The sequence below is a fragment of the Xiphias gladius genome, chromosome 10 (genome assembly GCF_016859285.1).
Source record: "Xiphias gladius isolate SHS-SW01 ecotype Sanya breed wild chromosome 10, ASM1685928v1, whole genome shotgun sequence".
In the NCBI taxonomy this organism is placed as follows: Eukaryota; Metazoa; Chordata; class Actinopteri; order Istiophoriformes; family Xiphiidae; genus Xiphias; species Xiphias gladius.
The window spans coordinates 18,969,698-18,993,981 of record NC_053409.1 but is presented as its reverse complement, the minus strand read 5'-3'; the positions used below and the strand labels follow the sequence as shown (position 1 = coordinate 18,993,981).

Sequence of the window (24,284 nt, the reverse complement as noted above, 5' to 3'; positions counted from 1 at the left end):
TGGTTGGCTAATTGCTTTGTTCCTGACATTTGTGGAAAACAAGCAGAGTGCCATTTCAAACAATGACCCGTTAGCTCTGACCTTTGATGGGAGGCAAATTGCTCATGTAAAAATCACCACATGGTGGCATGCCAACTATTACACCACTCTCAGGACAATCCTTGCATTCAGAACAATAAACCCCACCAAAAACTCCTGCCTACAATCACCTTTGGTTTGCCATGAATTACATCTCTGAGAAAAGATGCACAAGACATTTTTTTAACTGCTGCATAAACAAATTAATGTTATGTAGGAAGATGAGTGAATCTCTCGTAGAAGTGTGGAATCCAGAACATATGACGGTTTCATATCAAAACACTATCAATTGAGGTAAACTAAGCTACCTGAAATTTAATCAGTCCAAATTTCAAAAACATAGATGATCAAAACCTCAAAAGTAACAGTAATTTATACATAAAAGGCTACTTTCATGTATACCTTTACTTCAATTTTAACAGATGAAGGTCTGAGGGCTGAAAAGTTCTTAAGTGATTGATGGGGGGGTCATAAGTAAAGTTCTTAAAATGAGTCAAAATTTTAATGAAAGCACAGAAGTTCATCCTCCCTTTTGGAGCAGGTACTTGTTATTTAAGACAAATAACTATGTTTGAAACAATAATAACATTTGAAACAAGAAGGTTTCAATTCCTTATTTGTGAGATTATATTAGTGATTTAAAAACCCAACTGTATTCTAGGGCTCTGGGCTCGCCATGCCCCGTCTTTGGTATCTGCATGGTGAGGGCAGTGGCTAAAAAACAGGGAGAGGATGAAGACAATGGTACCACTCAGCTCTGGCTGGACACAGACCACTGCCTGCCTAGTAATGTTACTGGTAGAAAGCAGCATGAGAGAAGTATCCAGTGATGATGTCAGTGTAAGCTGGATGGAGAAGATTTAGGACATCTGAGCTGAGAGAAGCATACTCATATAATGGCATATTTACTGACCGGGTGTTGCGACCAGTATTAGTTCCCCAGCTGGGACGGCAGAGAGGGTCCCCCTTGGAAAGTTACCGGATTGAATTGTACAACACAACATGCAATAGACTACAGTATCTAGGACACAGGGTAAAATCCAATGACTGAGTGATTTTTAATAAACTTGGACTCACTTGCTATGGTTAGCTTGGGAATCTCCTGAATATAGTTTCTGCCAAAAGAACAATCGTCAACATGCCACACTCACCAGACTTCCTGTTTTTGCTTATGTTTGTCATGACAACAGTGACGCCAGTAAGTGATTCATTACAGAGCTGCTTGTGTCATGTACACCAGTCACAGTCCAAGCCATGTGGGTCTGAGAGCCCTCAATGAACTAAACTAGCATCAAATCATTCCCTGCACTTGAAGATAAAACAAACGCCAAAAACATCAACGGTTTAAAAAAGCAGCAGGTAAAATGTAATTTGAGACTGAAGATTTGCTTAATGCAGGTAAGAAAAAAAATACAAACAAAAATTTTTATTACATGTATAAAAAAGTAGAAATGTCACAAGAGCAGCTGCCAGGTAAAAAGGTGAAAAAGCCCAGACAGGACACTCAGCAGTTTCAAAGAAAATAAAGTACACCCTACCAAGCACCAGTGCAGACAAACAGACGTACATTACACAGTGTGTGTACACAAGACGGGAATGATGACGTATATATGTGTGTGAGAGAAAAGTGTGTGCCTGAGGGGACAGGAGGAGGGTGTACATAGGTAACCAAAAAGACTTCAAGAAGAATTAATATTCTCTAAACATTTTTATTTAAACTTTTAAACTTCAGACAAAAGCAACAAATAACAGGGAACAGGACGAAGAGAAGAAAAAAAAAAATAAAGAAAGAAAAAGTGATGGACAGAAAGAAAGAAAACCACGCCAATACAATAATCATCAGGATTCGCATCACATCTCAGCCTACTCGAGTCTCCTCTGCACAGAGGAAGTACATCAAAATAAAAGTTTTTTTTCTCTACATCTCACAGTAGAGATATAATTTTTAAAGTAGAAGTCCCACATGGCTTCTCTCCTTGCCTGATGCTGCATGTTTGAGCACCAGGACACTTTGCATAGAGCCAGAAAGTTATCAACCAGAGACATCCCATCGCCTTTAACAGTTCTTTTTAAATATCGTCTGGGTGAAAAACTCTCCATGAGTGTGTGAGAGTGTGTTTGACCACAGCAGTGAAACATCAGTCTCAGAGGTTCCATATGTCCTGTGTCTCATAATTTGGTGATTGTCAGGTGGTCGGAGCTTCAGATCAGTCCTCCAAAGGATTCCCCCTCCTCCACTGAAATCCACTGTGCATCTAACACACAAATATACACACATCTAACATAATTTACCCCCCTGTCCCGAGCCACACAGTGGCACAACAATACAAACCATCAAAATACATCAAAAATCAGAGCCGTTATATCTATAATGGCTTATTATTACTGTTATTATAATAATAATACAGTTCAATACACAGTCAGGCACATTTACAATGGCTGCAGAGCAGAAGAGGGAAACTCAAGGTCCTTAAGGCCTTACTGTATCCACTAACTCTTTTTCTCCCTTTCAACAGCAACAGTTCTGTGGTGTGTGTATAAGTGTGTCTGTGTACATCACGTGTCAGTAACGGAGGTATACGCCAGTAAATCTGAAGCCATTGAGGACAAGCGCTGTCCCATTCCTAATTACAGAATTATACAAGTGTGCGCTCACACACACATACACACTCCCCAGGAACACCATCCCCATGGCATCGACTATGATATATAAACAGCCCGAAACTGAGAGCTACATATCACACGCTCCTAAAACACACTCCTCTATCAGTGATTTATAAGCAAACACACACTCCTAGCTATTACAGTGAGGGCAGTGTACACACATGCACTTATCCCGGTGAATGCAGTACAGTAAATAATGGAGTTAAAGGGTCAGTTCATATAAATTTACAGACAAAATCTCACATAGTGTTATCAATCTATGTAAATAGTTTGGATTTTATTTGCCCAGGTTTAAAGAGATCTAGCTTTGAGATTTCTGCCTCCATTTCAGTGCAGTGGAAATGAATGGAATTTTATCTGTGGTGCTCAAAGCATGAACAAATTAAAGTTTCAGAAATTCAACAGCATTACATCTTGCCAGACACAGTGTCCTGTTACTCTCCACAAACCTCAATGTCAGGACTATTTCCTCAATAGAAAGTAGTTCCAATGGAAACTGTTCACAATGTGATCTGTGGATTATTTTTGAGAAATAAGGACACTGTTTCAGAGAGGTTGCTCTTAAATGTTAATCTAATTTTCTATGTTGTAGGAGCCGCAAAAAACATTTCTTTCACTTCCATTGTAATGGGATGGAGGCTGAACTCTCAGGGACAGATATCTCAAAGCTTGGGCAAAAAACAACAAAAAACCTTACGCACACTGTGAGAAAGTATGTTTTTTCATAAATTGGATATACTGATGCTTTAAAAAGGCATCCTCAGTGGTGTGTTTGGTTTGTGTTACGGGGAGAATGGACATTAGAAAGTTTCAGAAACAAATGGTATATAACAATGAGCAGAAATATTGAAGTTTTTAGCATAAATGACAAGGACAAATCAAAGTAATTACCAGGTTCCTGTACACAATCAACAAGGATGTGAGAAAGTTACAGTGGGATGTGCTGGATAAATGCATGAGACTGGCAGGCAGGAACAACTCACAGTTCTTATGTGCATATATTATTACAAATGTAACAGGTGGAAATGTGTGGGCAACTCTACCAGAGAGTTTGATATGTTTGTCAACATGCATCATTTTATTTGCATATCTCTCACTGTGACTTGCTGATAATTAACTCACTGGCTGCTACATTACAGTCCATGTGGTCAGAAACTTTTTCCAGCGTTTAGAAATGATTGCAAAGGGATTCCAGAGGTGGAGCACTGATAATGCTGCTCTAAGAATAGAGCAGCTCAGGCCGCCCAGTAAACTGAACTCCCTCTTGGAAAGGGTGGCCAGCCATTACGCACGGTGCATGACAGCGATGGCATGCAGTGGTACAGACTGGCCACAAAGGGGTGCTGTTACAACCACCCAAACGTTACAAGGTTCCTCCCCGAAGGGACTAGAGGTTTAAAAACTTCCTCTACAAGAAACACAGTGACAAGCTGCACAGGCAGCAGGTTTTCTGATGGCAGTGTCTTTCTGTATGTGATATAATTGAGCAGCTGACTGTTGTGGGTTTTGAATCGCGATGCCGATCACTATCATTATCTATTTCCGTCTCCCTGTTTCTCTAACTAAGAGTCTATTTGTGTAACTGACAGTCTACCTGTCGGTCTTCCTTTAGCACAGCAACAACTGAAAATGCAGGTGATTGTCTTCTGGCAGGATTGTCAGACAATTCGATGGCAATTAGATTATTTTTCAGTGACTTTTTTTTTTTTTTCTTGATTCCTTTTAGAGCATATTGAGCACTTCTCCCTCCATCGTTGGCTTTGTTCTCTCAGATGGAGTGGAAAACTGGAGGCAGTGACATTGTTTTCTGTATGAATACAGATGCATTTTTGCACGAGACTCAGAACAGTACTGGTTTACAGTCACACACACACACAAAAAACTGATGAGTCCATTCTGAGGAGACTCCAGAGTCATTGCAAGACAGATGCCAGAATCCTTTTCTCCCTCTGTCTTTACATCCACGTATTTTTTGATGCATCCATCCTAAATAACCCTCTATCACTTGGTAACCATCTGTTTTCCAGGATGAAAGGCCCAGGAATTCCAGGGAAGGAGTTTTATGCCGACAGGTCTGATATGACCAGTTTTTCCATTTTATTCCCAATCTCTCCAGGGACTTGAAGCTCTTCAGATTCATAGTCATCATCAAATGACCTGGGAACAAACACACGTCGTACACCTTTATACTTTTATTTTCTTACCAAACCAAATAATCTTAAGTTACTAAAAGGAGTGTTTTCTTGAATACATGAAAAGCTGCAGAGAACTCAGCCTATTAAAAAGATTGATTGTACCTCCATACTAATAAAAGTACATACGCATGTGAGAGTGTTTGTGTCTTACCCCTCATGTAACTGTTCATTTGCAGTCTCTTCCGCCACCAGTATCTCATACTCTTCTGAGGCATATTTATCCCAGTCGGAAGGCTCTGGACCATCGCTATCAATGTCCTGCAATATCACATGCACACCTCAAAGATAAGGCATTGACAAAAACACACAAAAGTATAGAGAAGTCCCTATTTCTTTACAAAACACAGCGAATAAGACACAAATCTATTCAATCTATCAAAATGCCTAACATCTCGAAGTGAGGAGGAGGAGACTCTCATACTTCTGGGTACTGAAAACGTAGTTGCCAGAATGGCTGAATATAACACACAACAGGCTGCAGATTCACACCTTTTGCACAGCAAATGGATCTCTCTGCTCATGGTCCAGGTATTTCTCCAGGTTGAAGAAGGTGTCAAAGAATATGTGGGCCATCCGGCAGCGCTTCAGATCACCCAGGGTTATCTTACCTAAAGAAAACAGCATATACACATACACATGCATGTGTAAAATTCAGATAGCAGGGTAAAAAGGAATATAATAGGGAGTGGCTTTCCAATAAAGAGAAATAAACGAAACATGATTATAAAAGGGAGAAAAACCACGTGTGAGCTAGTAGTGGCACCAACCTGAGCTCTCAGGTTTGACCAGGTCTAGCATCTGGCAGAGCAAATCCTGGAAGGGCAGGGGTTCGATGCCCATCCTTTCCATCCTCTCACACTGTTCCTCATAGAAGTACTCCAACTCGAACATGGACAGGACACCATCGCCATCTACATCCATGCACCGGAACCAGTACTCAATACTAAAGAGAGAAATGACACACACATAGTTACATGCAAACACAAACTCTCACGAACTACAGAAGTGCGGCTGAAAAGGATGAGAGTTGTCATCCAACTAGGATGTCAAATATTTATCAGACACATGCAGTGGCCAAAAATGCATAAACATCTGCTCAGTCACACAGAAACAAGCGACTGTTACCTGGTGGGATTTTTCTTGTCTTCCTCAGATATGAGGAACCAGACGAACTCGGCGTAGCTCATCCTGCCTTCTCTCTGCACCGCATTACCCCTGGAAACAAGGGAGACGGAGCCATTTACATTCAGTACTGCCATTGTGGTGCTGTAAGCAACTCCCCTGACTTTGTTTAAGTGTGTGTTTCCACTTACCGGGTGACGGCGCCTGAAAACAATCTCTCAATGATTCTGTTTGAGGATGCTGTCAGAGGAGAGAATAAGAACAATAAGCAAATGTGATTTTGTTCAAAGATACAGAAACAAATGGATACTGTCGTAAATCACTGCGCATACAGTACAGTCACTTGCGTAAGTACAGAGTCAATAAATTACATTTTGGCTGAGTGGTCATATAATGAAGTTAAGAATGTAATGCATTTTAGCATCGGACAGCAGGAAAGTGCTGAGTCAAGGACAAACAACTGTTGTTTTTTTGCACCAGCTAGTGTTGGCCCAGCAAATGGAAAATAATCAAATGAATGTGCCAAATCCAAAGTTGGTCTGCTTCTGATTCTGGGTCTTTACCGGCATTACTACCACTATTAAATCAACGAACCCATAAAAAAAAAAGTTAAAAAAAAACGTTACGTCGTGTCTGCATTTACAAGAGGGTCCAAAAGTCTGAGACCACGAAAGTGGTAGACTTTTGTGGAATAGCCCCCCATTCCATCTGGTATGGATGTATAGTATTTCAATTGGGGAAAATAAATCTTCAGCTCAAGTTGTTCTTACCGTGGTCGTTGTATCTCGCCAGGTCTTTGGGGTCAATGTAGAGGTCATGATCGGTGTCCAGCTCCCAAAACTTACAGTAGATGACGTAGAAGTGCTCGTACGAGAAGTAGTCAGTGATCTGGTTGATGTCGTCCTCCTCCTCCAGAAGAGCCAGGGTCTGTAGGAAGTTGCTTCTGCGCAGCTCCATCATGGTGAGACGACCTGTCCACGAACGGTTCACTACGTAGTATATCCGCTGGATCACCTGGGATAACAAAGTAGCTAAATGGTATTAACTGGCATGAGGGAATTCCTTTTACAGTAGGGGGTCAAATGAAATGGTTTTGCGAAAACAGTGCAACAAAAACAGAGTCAACAGAAGTACACAGCAAGGAGAACAAGCCAATGATTAAATTTAGTCCAAGGGTCTGTGATAAAGTTTTATGTGTTAAAAGTTGTAAATGTAGTTATCACAGAATTGCATGGAAGATCAGAATACATACAATTTTAAGAAATTTTAAATTTGGGTCCTGTTACTGTATATGGAATGCTAATGTTACCTTTCCAGCGTTCATTTGAGAGATGTCAGTGTTTTGTTTGGTTTGGTTCAATTGGTTTTAGCTAATGGGAGTCTAAAAACGGAACCAGAAGGCAAGGTCTGAAACTCAAGCTGTCTGGACTCTGCTTTTAGTCTAATGAAAATAGCATAAATCTCACCATTCAAGACCTGTCAACCAGGTTTATTAAATGTTTTCCTCATCTTTCCATGAGGGGGACCAACAACAACAACGCATCCACAACTAATATTTTTGTCCGCATTCATAATTTTTTTGAGAAAGTCTTTGGAATACAATGGAAAACAAGAGAGTCCGCAGTCCTTGTCCCTGAAACACAACACTTAGGCTTAATAAAGAGCAGATTAGCGCCTATTTCCTGGTACACGGACCTCCCAGGGCTACTAATGTCCCATACAGTAGCGGGTCAGCTGGCCTAAACTGAAGGAAGTGTCTTAATATGGTCATGTGAAGGGCCAAACCCTCTGCTGCAGCGGGCTGTAGGGGGCATCAGTGTTTCCGTGACGTCACTGCACACTGATGCACCGGAGCACGGCCTCCTCTGCGTCTCTGCACTCCTACACAGCGCACCGTCAACTGCTGTAGCACGTGTTGCAGCTGTCCCGGTCCACACACATTCACACACTGTGCCTGCTGCTAAAGTTACTAGACGTGCACAGAAGCTGTTCTGCTGACAGCTGAGGAGGAGTCAATTCTGAGAGGTTAACGATATTAAATACTGATCTGATTGTGACGGTTTTGACCGTTCAATGCTGTGCACAGTGCAGTGGCGGAAATATTCAGATTTCTTGCTTAAAATAAAATAACAATACCACAATGTAAAAATATGCCATTACTTGTAAACGTCCATTAAGAATTTTACTCAAGTAAAAGTGCAGATGCAAACATTTCAGAGTGTTATGTTATTATATTTCATTAGTGGACTACTATTATTGATGCATTAACATATAGGTAGCATTTTGCATTCTTTGTAACCAGGTAAGGTGGGTCTTATTTTAACTGTTTTATACATGTTGGACAGTTTAATCTTCACCATGTTATTTTATAACCCCATCAATTATATAGTATAGTACAGAGTATATGATATATAGAAGTATAAAGAGGCATGAAATTGAAATATTTAAGTAAAGTAAAAGTACATCAAGGCAGAATTTAAGTATATTACTTGAGTGAATGTATGTAGTTACTTTCATCCAAAACCACAGATTCACATTTTTAGGACAATCTATCATTAATTGTTAATATAATCCTAACTTGCACTTGATTTTGTAATAAACTATATATTTATTATATATATATTTTTAATATATTTTTTTTTGGTACTTTTTCAATATAACGTTTCATCCTTTTGTTGTCGTAAAATGAGTTATAATTAATACTTGCCGTCATTGTGTGTTCCTGTTACCTTCAGTGCAACAAGTGTGACTAATGTGTAACACTGTCTAATGTTTAGTCTTGCTTCCTTTTTTGTGCTTTACTTATATAATACTGTATGTTTTTTTCAATTATACCTGGATAATAAATAAGAAGTTGGGGCTCCATTACAGCCTACTTGGCAGACTACTGAGAGGCTGACACCAAATGGAAATGATCTTATATATAAACTAATATACACTTTCATAATAAAACATGATAAGGACAGCTGATATCGTTCGTCATGCCATTTACCGTTGTGATGTAGCGGGAATGGAATTCAGGTGCATCTTTCAGAAATGTGAGCCCAGGGTGTGTATCCACTATGTCCTAATCAGAGAAGCACAAACAGGCAGGAGCAGAGAAGAACACATTATTTAGAAAAGCCTGAGGGAAATCTACAGATGAGACGTATCTGATTGATCAATATTGATAAGACATTTACCTGCAGTAGAGGAATGAAGTCCTCCTGCTCCAGGTAGTTGCAGCCAGGTTTGGCAAGCAGGTAAATAAACCTTGATGCATCATCGTGGCAACTGTGCAACAACCTGCAGGAGAGGAGAGGAGAGGAGAGCTCATATCATAGCCTGATGACAGATAAAGCAGTAAGGAATTAAAAGTTCGATGGACATGATGTCTGTCTTACTTCCTCCAGGTTGCAATGAAGGAGTGAACAGAGACAAAGCCTGTCCTCTCACCACCTGCTGCGTAGAACATGGGGGCCTTCCAGTAAAGTGGACACCCGCTTGCCTGAGGAGAGACACAAGAAACACTGCCATTACCTTACCCCGAAGAACAATTGTGCACTGTTCTTCGGAACAGTGCGTTTCCTAGAATTGGTGATCACACTGCTTAGACAGGAGTGGCAGCATAAAAACAGCATTGTATCGCACAGGTCACTGTGTGTGTTTTGATTTCCGGAGAAAAGAAAATGTTTCTAGAAAACATTTATGGGATAAAGCAGTGTGGCAGTTTCAAGAGGAAATGTGAAAGATTAATCTCACATATTACTGCAAGTAACTGTTGATGCTGATCTTTTCAGCTTTTATTAAACTAAAAAGCCAATGCAGTGTTAATATTATTAGTGTTTCTAGAATGCTTAACATTATAATGGCTGTTGTTAAACTGCTGACCTTTGCAATCTTGCCCATTTCATATATGTCAGCCTTCTCCTCCTCAAACTCCGTGAATGCCGTCTCGATGGCAGCGATCGCTTCATCGTGGTTGGCAGCCTTGCCCAGGGCAGGGAGCCCACGGGGGTAGTAGAACCTGGGAATGTTGATGGCAGGGGGAGGAGGGGTGACTATCACCGGAGCTGCTGGAGGGCTGGGTGAGCGCGGTGTGGGGACGGGTGTGGCCGGGACAGGGGCAGGGGCTGGTGGAGGTGTGCCCGGTTTCTTGTCTGGTTTGGACTGTACCTGAAAAGAGAGAAGGAAGATGGTGTGTGGGGAATGGATAGGCAGGGTTGGGGGTGATTACCTGTTTGTGGTGGTAACTATACACCTAACATTTTTGTTCCCTTTAAACCATAACTAGTTACATTTCACAATAGGAATGTATTAATTTGAACTTTCTTTCATATGGTCTGTGAACATGCTAATGACAGAAACACACAGTCTAGGTATGCTTGACGTGGCTTATTGTTCCAAATCAGAGCTACACCCAACTTCACTTTATGAGGATAATGTACCGATGTGCGGGATGTGGTGGAAATTCCTAGTGAGTTACAAACATACGCTCAAACAGCGAGAGACTTGCATTACAATCTGTCACTAAGTCAGTCAAATAAAGCAGTCAGCACTTCAGACCGATTTAAACTGCTGGCAAGAAAGGCTTCAGGTGGCACTGTGCACTCAAGACTATGTTGGTCTTGATGTAATCTATCCTAATCTCTGGCACTTCAACTAAATAGTAAGGCAGAATACACATCAAAGTAATACCATATTTATTGTGGCTTAATCAAGCCCTTTTAGAGGTATCCTGTGCACACATCAATAAAGAAGGTACAGTTAATAAGCACTACACTACAAGTAACCAAATTTGACAACACTATGAATTTAAAAAATGGCATTCTGAGTAGCATACTGTAATGCATGCATATGAAATTAGTATAATGTGTCTTAGATTGGGAAGAACTCAGAAAATTGTAGTCCTCAAAAATATCTCCTTAATATCTCTCTGACAATTATGATGGCTTTCTTTACATCACGGACTGTCCTTGGGAAAAAATCTGAACACAGTTACTTTATCATCAACATACTCTATTATCTAATTCCCCAAACACAACAACTTATACTATTAGCAAGGACAAGGTGAGATGACATGCCAAGTCATCTACTTGCAACTAGAAGCTGAACGTCAGAGGTGATTTTGATCAAGACCTGAAGAGTTACGGATTTCAAGTAGAGAAATGAAAAGGACAGGCGGGAGCACTTCATTAACACTACTTAAATCAAAAATCGTCAGTGTGTTCTAGCAGATACTCCCTGGGGCCTGCTGCGGTTGGTGTGCGTCTTCTCGAGGGCCCATACTATGTGTGTATTGAGCAGGACAGCTGTAGCAGTCCTCCCCCTCCCACTCTCCTTCACAGCATTCATTCTATCGCTCTATTCCCGCACCTCCTACCCTATTAATACTCTACTGGTATCTGCCTTAGAATAGTTTGTCGTCCCTGGCATGTCACTCTGTGTGTATGAGAGCAGCAATTTGTATCTACTGTAAACGTGTGTATTTAATATATTAAGATCTCTGTATGCTTACATGTGTAGAGAATGTGTGCGTAAAAGAGCAAAACAAAGAATGAGATACACATTAAGAGACAATTATTTTAGGAACAGTTTGACTGTATTTTGTGGGTGTCTTAACTTTTTTATATTGACTCCGAACTTGCACTCCATCCTTTCAGCCTGTTGCACCAACTGACCTGTTGCTGCTGGAAGGACTTGAGTCTCTTTTTGAAGCGTGAGGGGAGGACAAAGTCACACCCCCTGGCCAGAAAGGCCAGCTCCCCCCTCAGGTCAGGGTCCCGGCGTAACGATGTCTCCTTGATCATCATGGTGGGGGCCGAGACTCGCAACCCCCCACCAAACACGGCCACCGGTGCGGCTATTGACACGGCTATTACAGATGGACCAGCTCGTCCAGAAACCACACAAGCAGAGAAAGGAAATTGAGCGGGCTAGAATCAATGCAGTCCACCTAACAGCTCAGATATCCGGTAACCAAAAAATGTCTAAACACCTCAGGAAAGTAAAGGGATATCCAGCATGTGTTGTGGTTTCACACAAAACGTCCTTTGGCAATCATAAACTCACAAAATCTCTTTCCTCCAGATTCCACTAGAATGCACAGGCTCCCGAAGCTGTGTCCTGTACAGCAGTAATCCGGCAGTGCATCAGTGTAAGGAGATGTTCCTTAAGACCCCCGTGCTACTGTGAAGGCCAAAAGGCAGAACCATGGTACCGGGCTGTTTTATGGCAAACCGCAGCCACCAATGGGGGGTTCTATCTGAGGTAGAAACCCTCTGGTGTTTCCCTGTCAGCGCTGGATGTATGTATTTGGTTTAGTCTCACTGGTGCCTGCTGCTCCAAGCTGGGCTCTGACAAACTGCACAGAGAAACATGAGCCATGCCGGGGTCTGGCAACACACACGCAGCAAACCCGCTATCCTGAGCATTAGGGTGGGGGGCAGAGAGTGGGGAGGGGGGTTCAGCCATGTTGCATATCTGTGTGTAGTGTTTTGCGGGATCTGAGCCTTCCTCAGTCCCTGCCTTTGATGAAAGTTAGCCAGTGGGAAGTTACAACTCAGAGGGACTCTGATTGAAATAATTTTACAGCAGACAGGAAGCTGGGGTCGGTGCTTCAGTGTGACTGAGGAGGACAAGTAAGCCGAAATATTACCATCGAGGTAATTTGGGATGGAGTAATAAATCAGTGAGCAAAGCACCTGTTGTTATATCTGTTGACATACAGTAATTCCACTGGACTATCTCACTGACTGAAAGTAGCAATCCCTGTTGTTGGAAGATTTTGAAAATGCACGAGTGTATGGAAAGTAACTCTTGATTAAGGCTGCACCTGACAATCATTATTATATTATACTATATTATATAAATGTAAAATAACAAATTGAGCTACTAGTCTATAAAATGCCGGAAAATTATTTAAAATGCTCATCACAACCACCAATAGGGCTGCAACAAACAATCATTTTCAGTACCGAGTAACCTGACAAGCATTTTCATAATTAATTGAATAAACAAGATGTCAGGAAAAAGTGATAAATTCACAATGTAAATTCACAATGTCTGTCGGCCTGAGTTGATGTCTTCATATTGCTTATTTTATCCCACTAGGAAAATCCCCAAACCCAAAAGTTTCAGTTTACTATTACATGAGAGAAAGAAAACAAGCACATCCTATCAAGAGAGTAGGATTAATCGATTTTCAAATTAGTTGCAGATTATTTTTCTGTAATTGACTAATCGATTAGTCAACTAATAATTTCAGCACTGCAGACCAATACTGAAAGATATTCAATTTACAATGATACAAACAAAGAAAAGCAGAAAATCCTCACATTTGAGAGGCTGGAAACCAGGGACCCCAAATTTCATTATCAAAAATCTCCCAATCATTTTAGCCCTAATCTTGATTGGCACCAGACAAAAGACCCTAAAACCAATTTAGGTTTATCTCCTGATGCTTCTGGCACCCTGGCAAATTAGCATATATGGTAACAGTTAATTAATAGTGAGTATAAATATCTTAGAGTATGAATTGCCAGTACAACATCCTCCATCTGCCAGGAAGCCCCGAGTCTGCCCTTTCTCCCTGCCATGCCAATTCAGGCCAGTACCTCTCCAGTGCCAAGCAACACCTAACTGAAGCCTGTCAGTGCTCTGAGAGAGGGGATCCCTCAGGACAGACAGGCAAGACCTATTTTAAACCTGTCCAGCTAAAATCCCTCCAACACTAAGACATTACACCTAATGTCTGCTATATAACTGTTTACGAATACTGTACCGTATATATCAACGCTGTCCACTGACTGTCAAAGAAAAGGAAACCATCAATTTCTCAGATATCTGTTGGCGCGGTAAACACAGATTCCACCGCAGTTGTGATACAGAGCAGCACAGATGGAGAGTCCAGTGCCATCTAGTGCTGGACAAGGCTGCACGAGTAAGGTAACTCATAGAAGGATATAGAGGGATGTATTTAAGCAGATATACATCAGTGCTCTTGGATAAAACATTTTTCGGGAACTACGGGAATGATTTTACAGTTCATGGGGTCATGATGTCGTCTAAGAACTTAAGGGGTCATGAAAACTGAAATTATGAGCTTTTCCCACAACTGCAACACAACATGCTGCTTTCACGCTGGCGCAGTGTTTTTTCTACATCTTATCTTCCTATTTTCTTATTTTTTACTATAACTCTTTATGCCCCTGCTTTTCAATCCATTGTTTACCTTGTTCTTGCTGTCCTTTTAACCCATGTTTTTGTACGTATTTCATGGCTTTGTTCACATCAATGCCAACATGGCGTGTGACAGGTGAATAACAGAGATTTCTCACATCGGACATGTAGGTAAGTTGAGGATGCGTGCATGTCTGGAGTGACTTTCCAGAGAAATAAGTGAGTCACCTTGGGTTTTAGGGTAACTCCTCTCAGCTCCATCTACGCCCCACTGAATTCTTTGGAACAACTGAACTCTGTACTGAAGCCAAGGTCACATACCGATCCCACACATACACACACACACACACACTCATGCACACATTGTCTTCTTTCTGACCACTTCTTACCTCCATGCGGCAGAGGGAAACATTATACAATCAGTATCTCGTGTCTATCAACAAATGAGCACAATCTGGGGAGTGCACAGCTGCTTTCTCACCAGCCTCTCATGTTGATTCGCCCACCCCTCCCTCACTTTTTCTCCCTCTCCCTTCATCTTTTCTGCTCTCAGTTTGATCACTGAAACTTAGTTCCCACCATTTCCTCTGCACTACCTCATCAACTGGAGCAATGCGCTTGTGATATCATAAATCTCTGTATAAAGAGATACGTGTGTGCATGTAAGTGTGTGTCCGTGTGTGTGTGTGTGTGTGTGTGTGTGTGTGTGTGTGTGTAAAGGGAGCCCGAACAGATGCCACTGGGCAGCTGTGTGCTCTTTTCCTGTCTGACTGACAGTTGGTGTAACCCTGCCCTCTCAACAAGTCCCCGCTTGGTCCTAAAACCTGCCCCTTTATCCTCGTGCTAAACTTCACTTCACCATTTCAAACACTTACAGATTATGCTGGTTAAACACCTAAATGAAAAACAACAAGTTAGCGGGTTGGGAAACTGTCAGAATGGTGAATTGCCATGAACAAGTAGGAGCCAGCTCCTTTAAAGATTCTTAAATGTTCCACTATAGTATGCGGGACAGTAGCTGCAGTCTGCTCAGGTGACATGAAAACAACCAGTGGGACAAGCTGTTCCCACTGGGAGATATACACAGGGTAAGCAGTGATATGTTGGTTACTTCTGAGGCCACCCAAACGCATGACAACCATTGTTTTGTTATGTTGGTTTTTTTTGGCCCACAACTTTTGTTTTGGTTCATTCTTATCTTATCTTCTTATCATTATCTTATCTCTCATCCACCCTTTTTTCCAGCAGACGCAAGCAGCTGTTTTCAGCAAAAAAGGGCTTGTACTAAACTGTGTTACCTGCCCAGCACCAAATGGCAGATTAATTTAGCGACTAGCTGGTGAACAAAGTCAAGCATTTAGCTGCCTAATAAAAGAAGAGTGAACATTGTGCTTACATGAATTGGGTGGCCAGAAACACAACCAAATGAATGCTAATGTTGCTCTGTACCCACGGGGTGTGTAAATAGGTAACTGTTTGCAAATAATAATATGCCAATGTGGTGTTTACAGCTTGTCCTGCTTCTCCCATTTGGCCATAGAATTAAAATATTACAGTTTTAGGGAAATTCATGATTAAAATCAAAAAAATTAATGGTTACATAAAAGAAAAAAACTTTACTTTTAGCTATCACTTCCAAACTGATTTGGTCTTTTAATAATTAGTTAGTTAGTCAGTTAGTTAGTTGTGTTATTTATTGTATCATGCACATACTAAGTGCCCAGCCCACATAAGAGACTAAAAAATACAGTTGCAGTCGTGAAATATTTGTCAGACATGAACATAACAAACATTCTTAACTTAGATTACAAACAAAAAACTATTAGATGGGTTAAAACTAACTTATATTTAGTTTTTATCTAATGTTACAAAGTTAGTTTACCGTTATTTGATACTATTATACATTTGCAAACAATAAGCATAAATCGGGCTTGTATTTTTCAGTGATCAGTTGAGAAACAAATGCTTATTTTTATCAAAAGTTGAACTATGAATATACCTGTAATTTATATGAATAAAATTACTGAAAAATAATTGAACAACATGCTAATCTCTCCAAAATAATTGTATTCTTCTAAGATGCTGGGTTAAGCAGAGAAAAGACAGAGAGACAAGGTTAAGGGAATGTGGTGGTGGTGTTGGGGGGGGGGGGGGCTGTGCAACAGGTGTGTGTGTGTGCGTGCGCGCGCTGAGTGTTATGTCTGCAAGTGCTTTTCTCTGCCTACTGCACAGACCTAATCCAAACCCACCGCTACAGCAACAGGTGAGTCAGCAGCCTTTACAACATTGATCAAATAAATGCATGATGGGAAGACCAAAGGGACTGAGGAAGAGGGTCAGCTGTCGAACAACAGCTGCTGCCTTCGTTGAAGTGTTAAATACATGTTGGACATGCACGCATGCCCTCTAAAGGGTTTAATTAGCACAGAAGCATTGATACATGGGTCTAATTTGTCATATCATTTGTGTGAGTAAGTGAGTGCGTGTGAGTGTGTGCGTGTGCATGTGCGTGTTTGCATATATGCCTTCATGAATTCAGTTAACAGGAACTGCTTCCTCCAGTCTTTCAGAGAAGTTAAATAGTGTGAACATAACAACTTCCTAAACACACAAAGAAACACACACACACACACACACACTCACACACACCTGCTCTGTGAAATGGCTGTCTGCTGTGTGTAAAATTATCTGTGTAAATATAGCCACCGATTTCATGTTTATTTCTGCTTCAGGCACCAGGCAGACTTCAAACACATATGGATGCACACGTGACAACACACACACGCACACGCACACGCACACATGCGCGCGCTAGCATTAGGTTGGGAAAGATGCTTTAGAACACAATTTATTAGATTTTGCTGAAAACTAGATTCCTGATCAGGCACTTAAATGGACTCCTCAATCACATATCATTCTTTCTTTGATTTTCTGATTTACAAACTCTCTATGATGCAAAGTCACAGCTATATTTAAAATTGTAACATGATTTATAACTACATTGAAAAAAAAAAATGCTTTGAAAACATGCTTTTTGACCCTTTCTGCAAGCTAAATGTTAAAATTATTCAGTTATTGTTTTACACTAAGTATATAGTTTTGCAAGCCACTTTTTTAACAAAAAGATTACTGTCATCATTACTTCATCGGCAAGTGCATGTTGGTATGAATGTCCGCCTTATATTTTTATGCAATGTTATTTTTAATACTTGCAGTGAAGCCAACTGCCAACTGGGACAAATAAATTTTAAACTTGAACATGATATCACATGAAAAAAGCTACGCCTCATCTTTGTGATTACACACACACACACACACACACACACACTTTAGACCAGGCATGCCAAATGCCATCTCCATGGCGATAACCCTTTCCCTGGATTGAGTGGTGGGTGGAATGCTCCCAGGGTTACCGTGCCAACAGCAGGAAACATCGATGCTCTATTCTTTATTCCCAGTCTCACTTCCTCTCAAGAGGGACACAGAGAAACCCACGCATATGCAACATGAACACAAACAGACACACAAAGTTGCCTTGGGAGCCCCCTCTCTAAACTGGGGAGAATGAACCCAGTTCAAATGCTGCTTCCGTGATAGATGAAGTGAATCACTGCTCGCCATGGTCTACCTCACATCCGAATAGGAGGAGGACAACATGGGAACAGTTAAAAACACAGCTGCAGTAGCTGTCAGGGTGGAAGCAGAGGCTGTTCTGTAATAATAATGTCACAGGCTCAAGTACCACAGCAGCCAACGGTCCCATTTCTTTGATCAAGCCACTGAACCTCTACATTAGATCCTGACTGGTACTGGATTCTTGAGAAATACAAGGAACAATACAATACAGAGAATAATAAACAAGGATGTGTCCAAAATCAGTCTCTTGTTAACTCATTCACTACTCCAAATATAATGGACACTCAATAGTTTACTCAGTAGTGAGTAGTACTTTGAGATTTTGGACACTTACTAATCATCATCAATTTGACAGCTTAGAGACGCAGATGGTAATTTTCACATCTATAACATGCTGATGCTTAGCAGATACTGTTTACCAAGCACACCATCTTAGTTTACCATAGTTTAGCAACTAGCATCAGTTTTGCAGGTATTAGGTCATAAACGAAAGTACTGAGGAAAACGAAACTATGACCTGGCACATGAAGTCAGGGTCTGTGCACAATGTTATGGCAATCCGTCTGACATGCAGACATTTAACTGCAAGTATGGATCATAAATATCATTAACATTCATTGTCTGGGAACTGTGAAAAAAAAAAACTGTCTAAATCAAAATTTGTGCAAATCTATTTAATAAATGTTGAGATTAAAAGTCAGGGGATCACCAAAGTCATTAGGATAGATCCTCTGGGAACCATGGATATAAGTACCAAATTTCAAGGCAATCCATCCAACAGATGGCGAAACATTTCACTAAAAATCAAAAATGTCAGCCTCATGGTGGCATAGTGGGAAATGTTGGGATCACAAGTCATTGGGATTCATCATCTGCAAACCATGAATGTCTATAAAAAAAATGTATGGCAATCCATCAAATAGTTGTAAGGATATTCTCTGTACGACTTTGAAAACAAAGTCCACCTACCAACAGCTGTAAATATCACTAACTAATATGTTATATTTCGTTTCTTAAATCCATAAAAATATCACTCTGTAAAAATGAAAGTTTACCATTTTGCAGTAGTCAATGGTTTTGCACATAACCCACTTTAAAAAGGCAATCTGTTACACATTTTCTGGACAGATGTAACTAATGAGATACACTGTACTATTTAGTGAACATTACAAAACTTTTCTTGCTGTTTTTAGTCTTTATGCTAAGCTAAGCTAACCAGCTGCCAGCTGTAGACTTTAATTAACCATGAAAATATTCATCTTCTCATCTCACCATGTGCAAAGAGAGCAAGTTTTTCCCCGAAATGTTGAACTTTTCCTTTTACATTGTTCTTTCACTTGCAACACTTTGTTCCTTCTTGACAGGAGGGAGAGTAAAACTAATCTGACAGTTTTGTGAATCTGACAGTTTTCTTGATACTGTTATTTCTGTAATTATTTTTTAGAAAAACTTCGGTGTAAATCTTGTCTGTGGTTTCTCTTTTTCTGATTGGTAATCACTACCATTGTTGTTTTTTATCCAATTATGTTTTTACACTTTCCCAGTTGCTTCCAATAAAGACTTCAGAGACCAACTTCTGTCTTCAATTTTTAATGGATGTGTTTTAAATTATGTAGCCACAATAACTTACGTACTTTAACAAAGCAGCGTGCCAATTTTAAAAATCATCTTTTTAATGGCGTATTTGCCCTTATTTGACAGTCAGTTGAGAGAGAAAGGAAAGGGGAGGGGGGGTTAACAAATATACATGAAAATGCCTCCAATAAAATACTTGTGCTGCATTGTTACTGCTTTGGAATTATTTCTGCCAATATACACACCAATCCTGCTATATCTTTGATGACATGATATCAGCTGATAATATCGACCTGCCGGGCTCCACCCCACAGGCACTCTGACCAGATGTCCTTCTGAATAACGGCATCACATAAAAACAATAACCTGAAATTTTAAGGCCATTAGGAGCTGCCCCAATAACCACAAGAGCAGTAGCATCCTGCATGGAAAAGATTTATAGAACTTTTTTACTTATTGTATCATTTTACTGCCTATTTCTGGGAGGGATGCCCAGCTACATCACCAAAATAAAAAGATAAATAAAAAAGCCCAATGAATCATCTTCCTCAGTGGGAACAGCAGCCTGTCAACAAGTAATGTTTAACAACAACAAACTCCAAGGTTTCATTGGACTGCGTGGCATTTTATATTTATACACATGACTATCAGGATGACTTGCATTATCGTTTCATGGCTATTTTAGGATTTAGTGGAAGTGAGCTAATCCTACATGAGCAATAGTGATGGGCCTCAGCCTAAAGTTGCAATGAGAAAGCTGTCACTAAAGCGCAGTAAGACGCTCGCACACAGCCAGTGGCAGAGCAAATCAGCTCCGGTCTGCTCTCCTTTTTTCAGATGGAAGAGTAAAGACAGACAGGGATGTTAGGAGGCAGAAATGTGTCTACTGCACGACGCATCCCGATTTTGCTGCAGCCACATGATATTAATAACAAATCTTTGGAGGAGATGGTCAGATGGCACTGAAGCATGATGCATAAAAACTGGGAAATACTAAAAAAAAGGTGCATCTGTTGCATAGGTCATGATCCTACCTGACAGATCATTTAGAAGCATCAAATAAATCATCTTAATATGCGTTTACCGTGCATCTCAAGCAATATTCCCCCAGTAAACTATGTTATTCCAACATAAGACAATAGCTTCTAGACAACACGTCTTTAAGAGCCAGTGCAGTACTGTATCTTGCACCACCCTTTCCTCCCAACATGCTTTTCATTCAGATTTTGTCAGTGTTTCAACACATTGTTTTTTCCTGTACTTTTTTTTTTTTTTTTTTTAAACAATCACCTAAAAGCAATAAAAGCAGCTCATGAAATGAAAGCGCTGAAATCCTGAAACGCTGGTGTTGGTTCCCCAAACATCCTGTAGATGGAGCTATGGATCCTTTTCATATCAAACAACCGGAGTGAGCCAACACCAAACGCTCTGATACAGTAGGAGCTGAGAATCACTAGGGGGTAGCAGCTCTCTGCATGCTCCCAGGTCTGAATGGTCCAACACATTAGCATCACAGGTGAGTCTGGATCTCACAGAAGCTGCTGGTTTCTGTTGCCTTTGATCGTGTGTGCCTCAGCTCCCTAATCTCATCTCATTCAAGGGCAAAATTCCTGAAATCCCCTTGGCTGACAGAGCTGTTTGTTTAATGGAAACAATATGCTTGTAGCCAGAGGAGGGACCACGGCAGTTTTGTACCAACTACATCCAGCTTTGCCAGTACTGATGCATAACACAGCAATGAATATGTTGCTTAAAGATGTGTAATAACTCAGTAATACCTGTTTGAGGAAAATAAGAAAAACAAATGTATTCAGGCCAACACTAGAAGCATCTTGCAGCTTTTATTTAATTCACACAGAATTATTTCTGTGCATTCAAATCTAGGACACGGGCATGTAAATATTTTCAGAGAGTAAATCTTGCCTGCTCTAGCTTGTGAGAGCATCGTAGCAGCTGACGCAGTTTTCCGGAGAAAACCCCCGGTTCAGTTTGGGTGGAGTTGAATCAAGGGTGAGTGCAAAGGTAGAGAGGAGGGTGGGGCTAGACGGGGAGACTGGAGGGAGATGGGTGGGGGGGGTGACACCCAAGCCTCTACTGAGTCATTCTGTTCTGGAACACTGGCAAACTCTTTCACACGGAAACACACACACATGCTTAAACACATACACGTACACACAGCCAGCCACACCCACATCAACACACTCAGTATTCTGAAATAAACCTAAAAAACTTCCAATCTCGATTTGATCTCCCCCGGTGCCATGATTATGCAAGGAAGCCTCTGTCAGCCAATCAGATCGAGCAAAAGACATTCTCGGGTAGGGGGGGTCCAACCAAATACCTACTACTTATAAACATATTGTGATGGTTTCCATGGTGACACAGAGGGAGGGCTAAGGAGTTACGCAGAAGTGACTCCCGCTGAGTTAAAAACTTTTCAAATGAAAAAGTGACTTGCATAAAAAAAATTCGCCTTGCATATGTGCATGTGTGTGTTTCTATGCATACAAGCATCTGTACAAGTGTACACACACTCCAAAAGAGTACACTGCACTTGGAAAAGCAGTTGGATGATATCCCAGCCTGCACTGGGAGTGGTGAATTATGATGTCAATTGCATAAAAGTGCTGTGTGTTTTGTGTGTGTGTGTGTGTGCGCAAATATCTCCCAGCCACATGTATAAAGTTAATGAACTCCACCATTTCTGAGTGTGTGTGTGTGTGTGTGTGTGTGTGTGTGTGTGTGTGTGTGTGTGTGTGTGTGTGTGTGTGTGTGTGTGTGTGCGCGCAAATATCTCCCAGCCAAATGTATAAAGTTAATGAAGTCCACCATTTCTGAGTGTGTGTGTGTGTGTGTGTGTGTGTGTGTGTGTGTGTGTGTGTGTGTGTGTGTGTGTGTGTGTGTGTGTGCGTGTGTAATGGCTGCGTGGTGAATAATCCATTGTCCAGGCTAACCATGGATGGTATGAACTGTATTGGAAAACTCCTCTCACACATAGCAACACCAGCCCCAGTCTGGGAGTGCATTGTGTGTATGTGTGTGTGTGTATAAAAGAATGCATTCATCTGCGGGCTTGTGCACCTAGGCTGAAGCGGGCGTCTTTCCGCGCTTGGCCGAGGTTCCTGCTGTGACCTTATTTCCTGTGGAAGCAGTGGAGGAATGATGTCATCCTCGCTCAATCCAGAGTCAACAACTGTACACTGCAGGACCAGGACCGGGACCCCCCCCCCCGACACACACACACACACACACACACACACACACACACACACTACCCCCAGCACCATGAGTCTCTTTCTTATCTCTGTTCTTTTTGTTTGCCTGCTCCTCTTCTTCTCTAACTCCCTATGCATTCCTCCTTCTCTAAGACAACCTCTCGGGTAACAAAAAACTTCTTTCCCGCTGTCTCACAGAGACATTCATTCAATTGGCTTGGCTGTCATCCTGCTATTTCCTATCTATCTCCACACTTTTCTTTATCACTCCTTCTATCATTTTTCAAGGCTTTCTGTGTCAGAAAGGTCAGCAGTTCACCACTCTCTCAGCTGGCTAAAAAGGAAGGTCAGGAAATGTCAGGAAGAGAAACACTCATTCCTGTCTCAGTTGAAATATGCTCAATTGCCTTTGAGTGGCACGTATGCATCTCCTGATGTTTTCATTAAAGCTGTGCATAGAAGACTGCTATTGCACTATTTTCAGATGTGGATATGTTGACCGGTCTTACTATGAAAGACAGGCATATCCACAAACTCATCCCGCTTTTAATACCTGTGCTTTCTGGAAATGATCAGGTTTGTTAACCTTATCTGACCAGCCAGATTAACTGTCCTGTGCGTAGGCTTGTTCATTTTCTTGACAGAAAAACATGGTTCAATCCATCAGTAGATGTGTTACCAGTTACAACCCAGGGTTCAAAATTTTCCAATTATGGTCAGTAAAGAGTGAAGCTTTACCTCCTCACCAAGTTCACAGTGGGAAACCCTGCACTAAACCTTGATTTAACCGACCAGTGCTATTCTAGCCTAGCAACACGTCTACAGTAGTTAGGCAAAAACTCTCAAATCAGCAGTGGGTTAATTAAGCCATTAGAATGGCAGCTCTCAATGCAGCCAGGAGTGTACATGTGCCTTTAAATCATGTCACCACTGGCTGTACTGAAGCAACCCCTCTGAAACAAAAACATTCAGGTCAAATTTAGGTAGAGGGAAACATGCTCTCGAATTTCTTGTCTCATACTTCCCAAAAACAGAGAGGGGAAGAGAAAGAGAGAGCAACTGTCATTGGATGGCCACTGACCTGAAGAACCAAGACCAGATTTAGTCAACTCCATTCTCAGCATCATTACTGCCTCGTTTGCCCGCTCTGAGTTTGACTGTTGTGGCCTCTCTTCTGATTTATATCAGCTGGCTTCCTCGTCTCCATGGAGATTAATGGGTCTGCTTTGACAGGTGCAGAAAGCCCTGTATTAGTCTGTCAGCTGCAGAATCAACAATAAACATGTGTGCAAACGCGCGCGCACACACACACACACACACACACACACACACACACACACACACACACAAGTAAGGATGCTACTGCCCGAGGCAGTGACATCCTTGAGGGCTTAACAGAACTTCCCATCAAAGCCAAGGCAGTGCCAAACGAAACACGGCTACAAATCTCCAAGGTGAAGCGTGTAAGTGAAAGGGCACTTTCTCACTCGTGTGTGAGAGGGCTTGTCTTGTTTACAGTTTGATTGGCAGTTTAATGTGCAACTGAGGCAGGGGGCGGAGTTGGCGCTGAGGAATATTAGCATAATTCCCAGAGTGCCAGAGTTGGTGTTGGGTGTCAGAGAGCTATTCCCAAACTCAG

General features: G+C 41.3%; 1 protein-coding gene across 6 annotated transcripts in view; it reads right to left on the bottom strand.

Moving 5' to 3' along the window:
• Nucleotides 1–1,831: 1,831 nt before the first annotated feature.
• ppp2r3a (protein phosphatase 2, regulatory subunit B'', alpha) overlaps nt 1,832–24,284 on the bottom strand; it is a 63,564-nt gene continuing 41,111 nt past the window's right edge. For 4 of the 6 annotated variants that reach the window (XM_040137483.1, XM_040137484.1, XM_040137485.1 and 1 more), the window contains exons 3-13: nt 9,930–10,214; nt 9,443–9,546; nt 9,242–9,344; nt 9,052–9,126; nt 6,830–7,073; nt 6,251–6,299; nt 6,063–6,152; nt 5,705–5,880; nt 5,427–5,545; nt 5,089–5,195; nt 4,803–4,899 (exon numbers count right to left, since the gene is read on the bottom strand). In XM_040137483.1, coding sequence (XP_039993417.1) covers nt 4,803–4,899; nt 5,089–5,195; nt 5,427–5,545; nt 5,705–5,880; nt 6,063–6,152; nt 6,251–6,299; nt 6,830–7,073; nt 9,052–9,126; nt 9,242–9,344; nt 9,443–9,546; nt 9,930–10,214 — 1,449 coding nt within the window. Of the gene's footprint in view, nt 4,900–5,088; nt 5,196–5,426; nt 5,546–5,704; nt 5,881–6,062; nt 6,153–6,250; nt 6,300–6,829; nt 7,074–9,051; nt 9,127–9,241; nt 9,345–9,442; nt 9,547–9,929; nt 10,215–11,719; nt 12,008–24,284 lie in introns of those variants that run through there. The other 2 variants (XM_040137487.1, XM_040137482.1) reach the window with 2 other exon arrangements.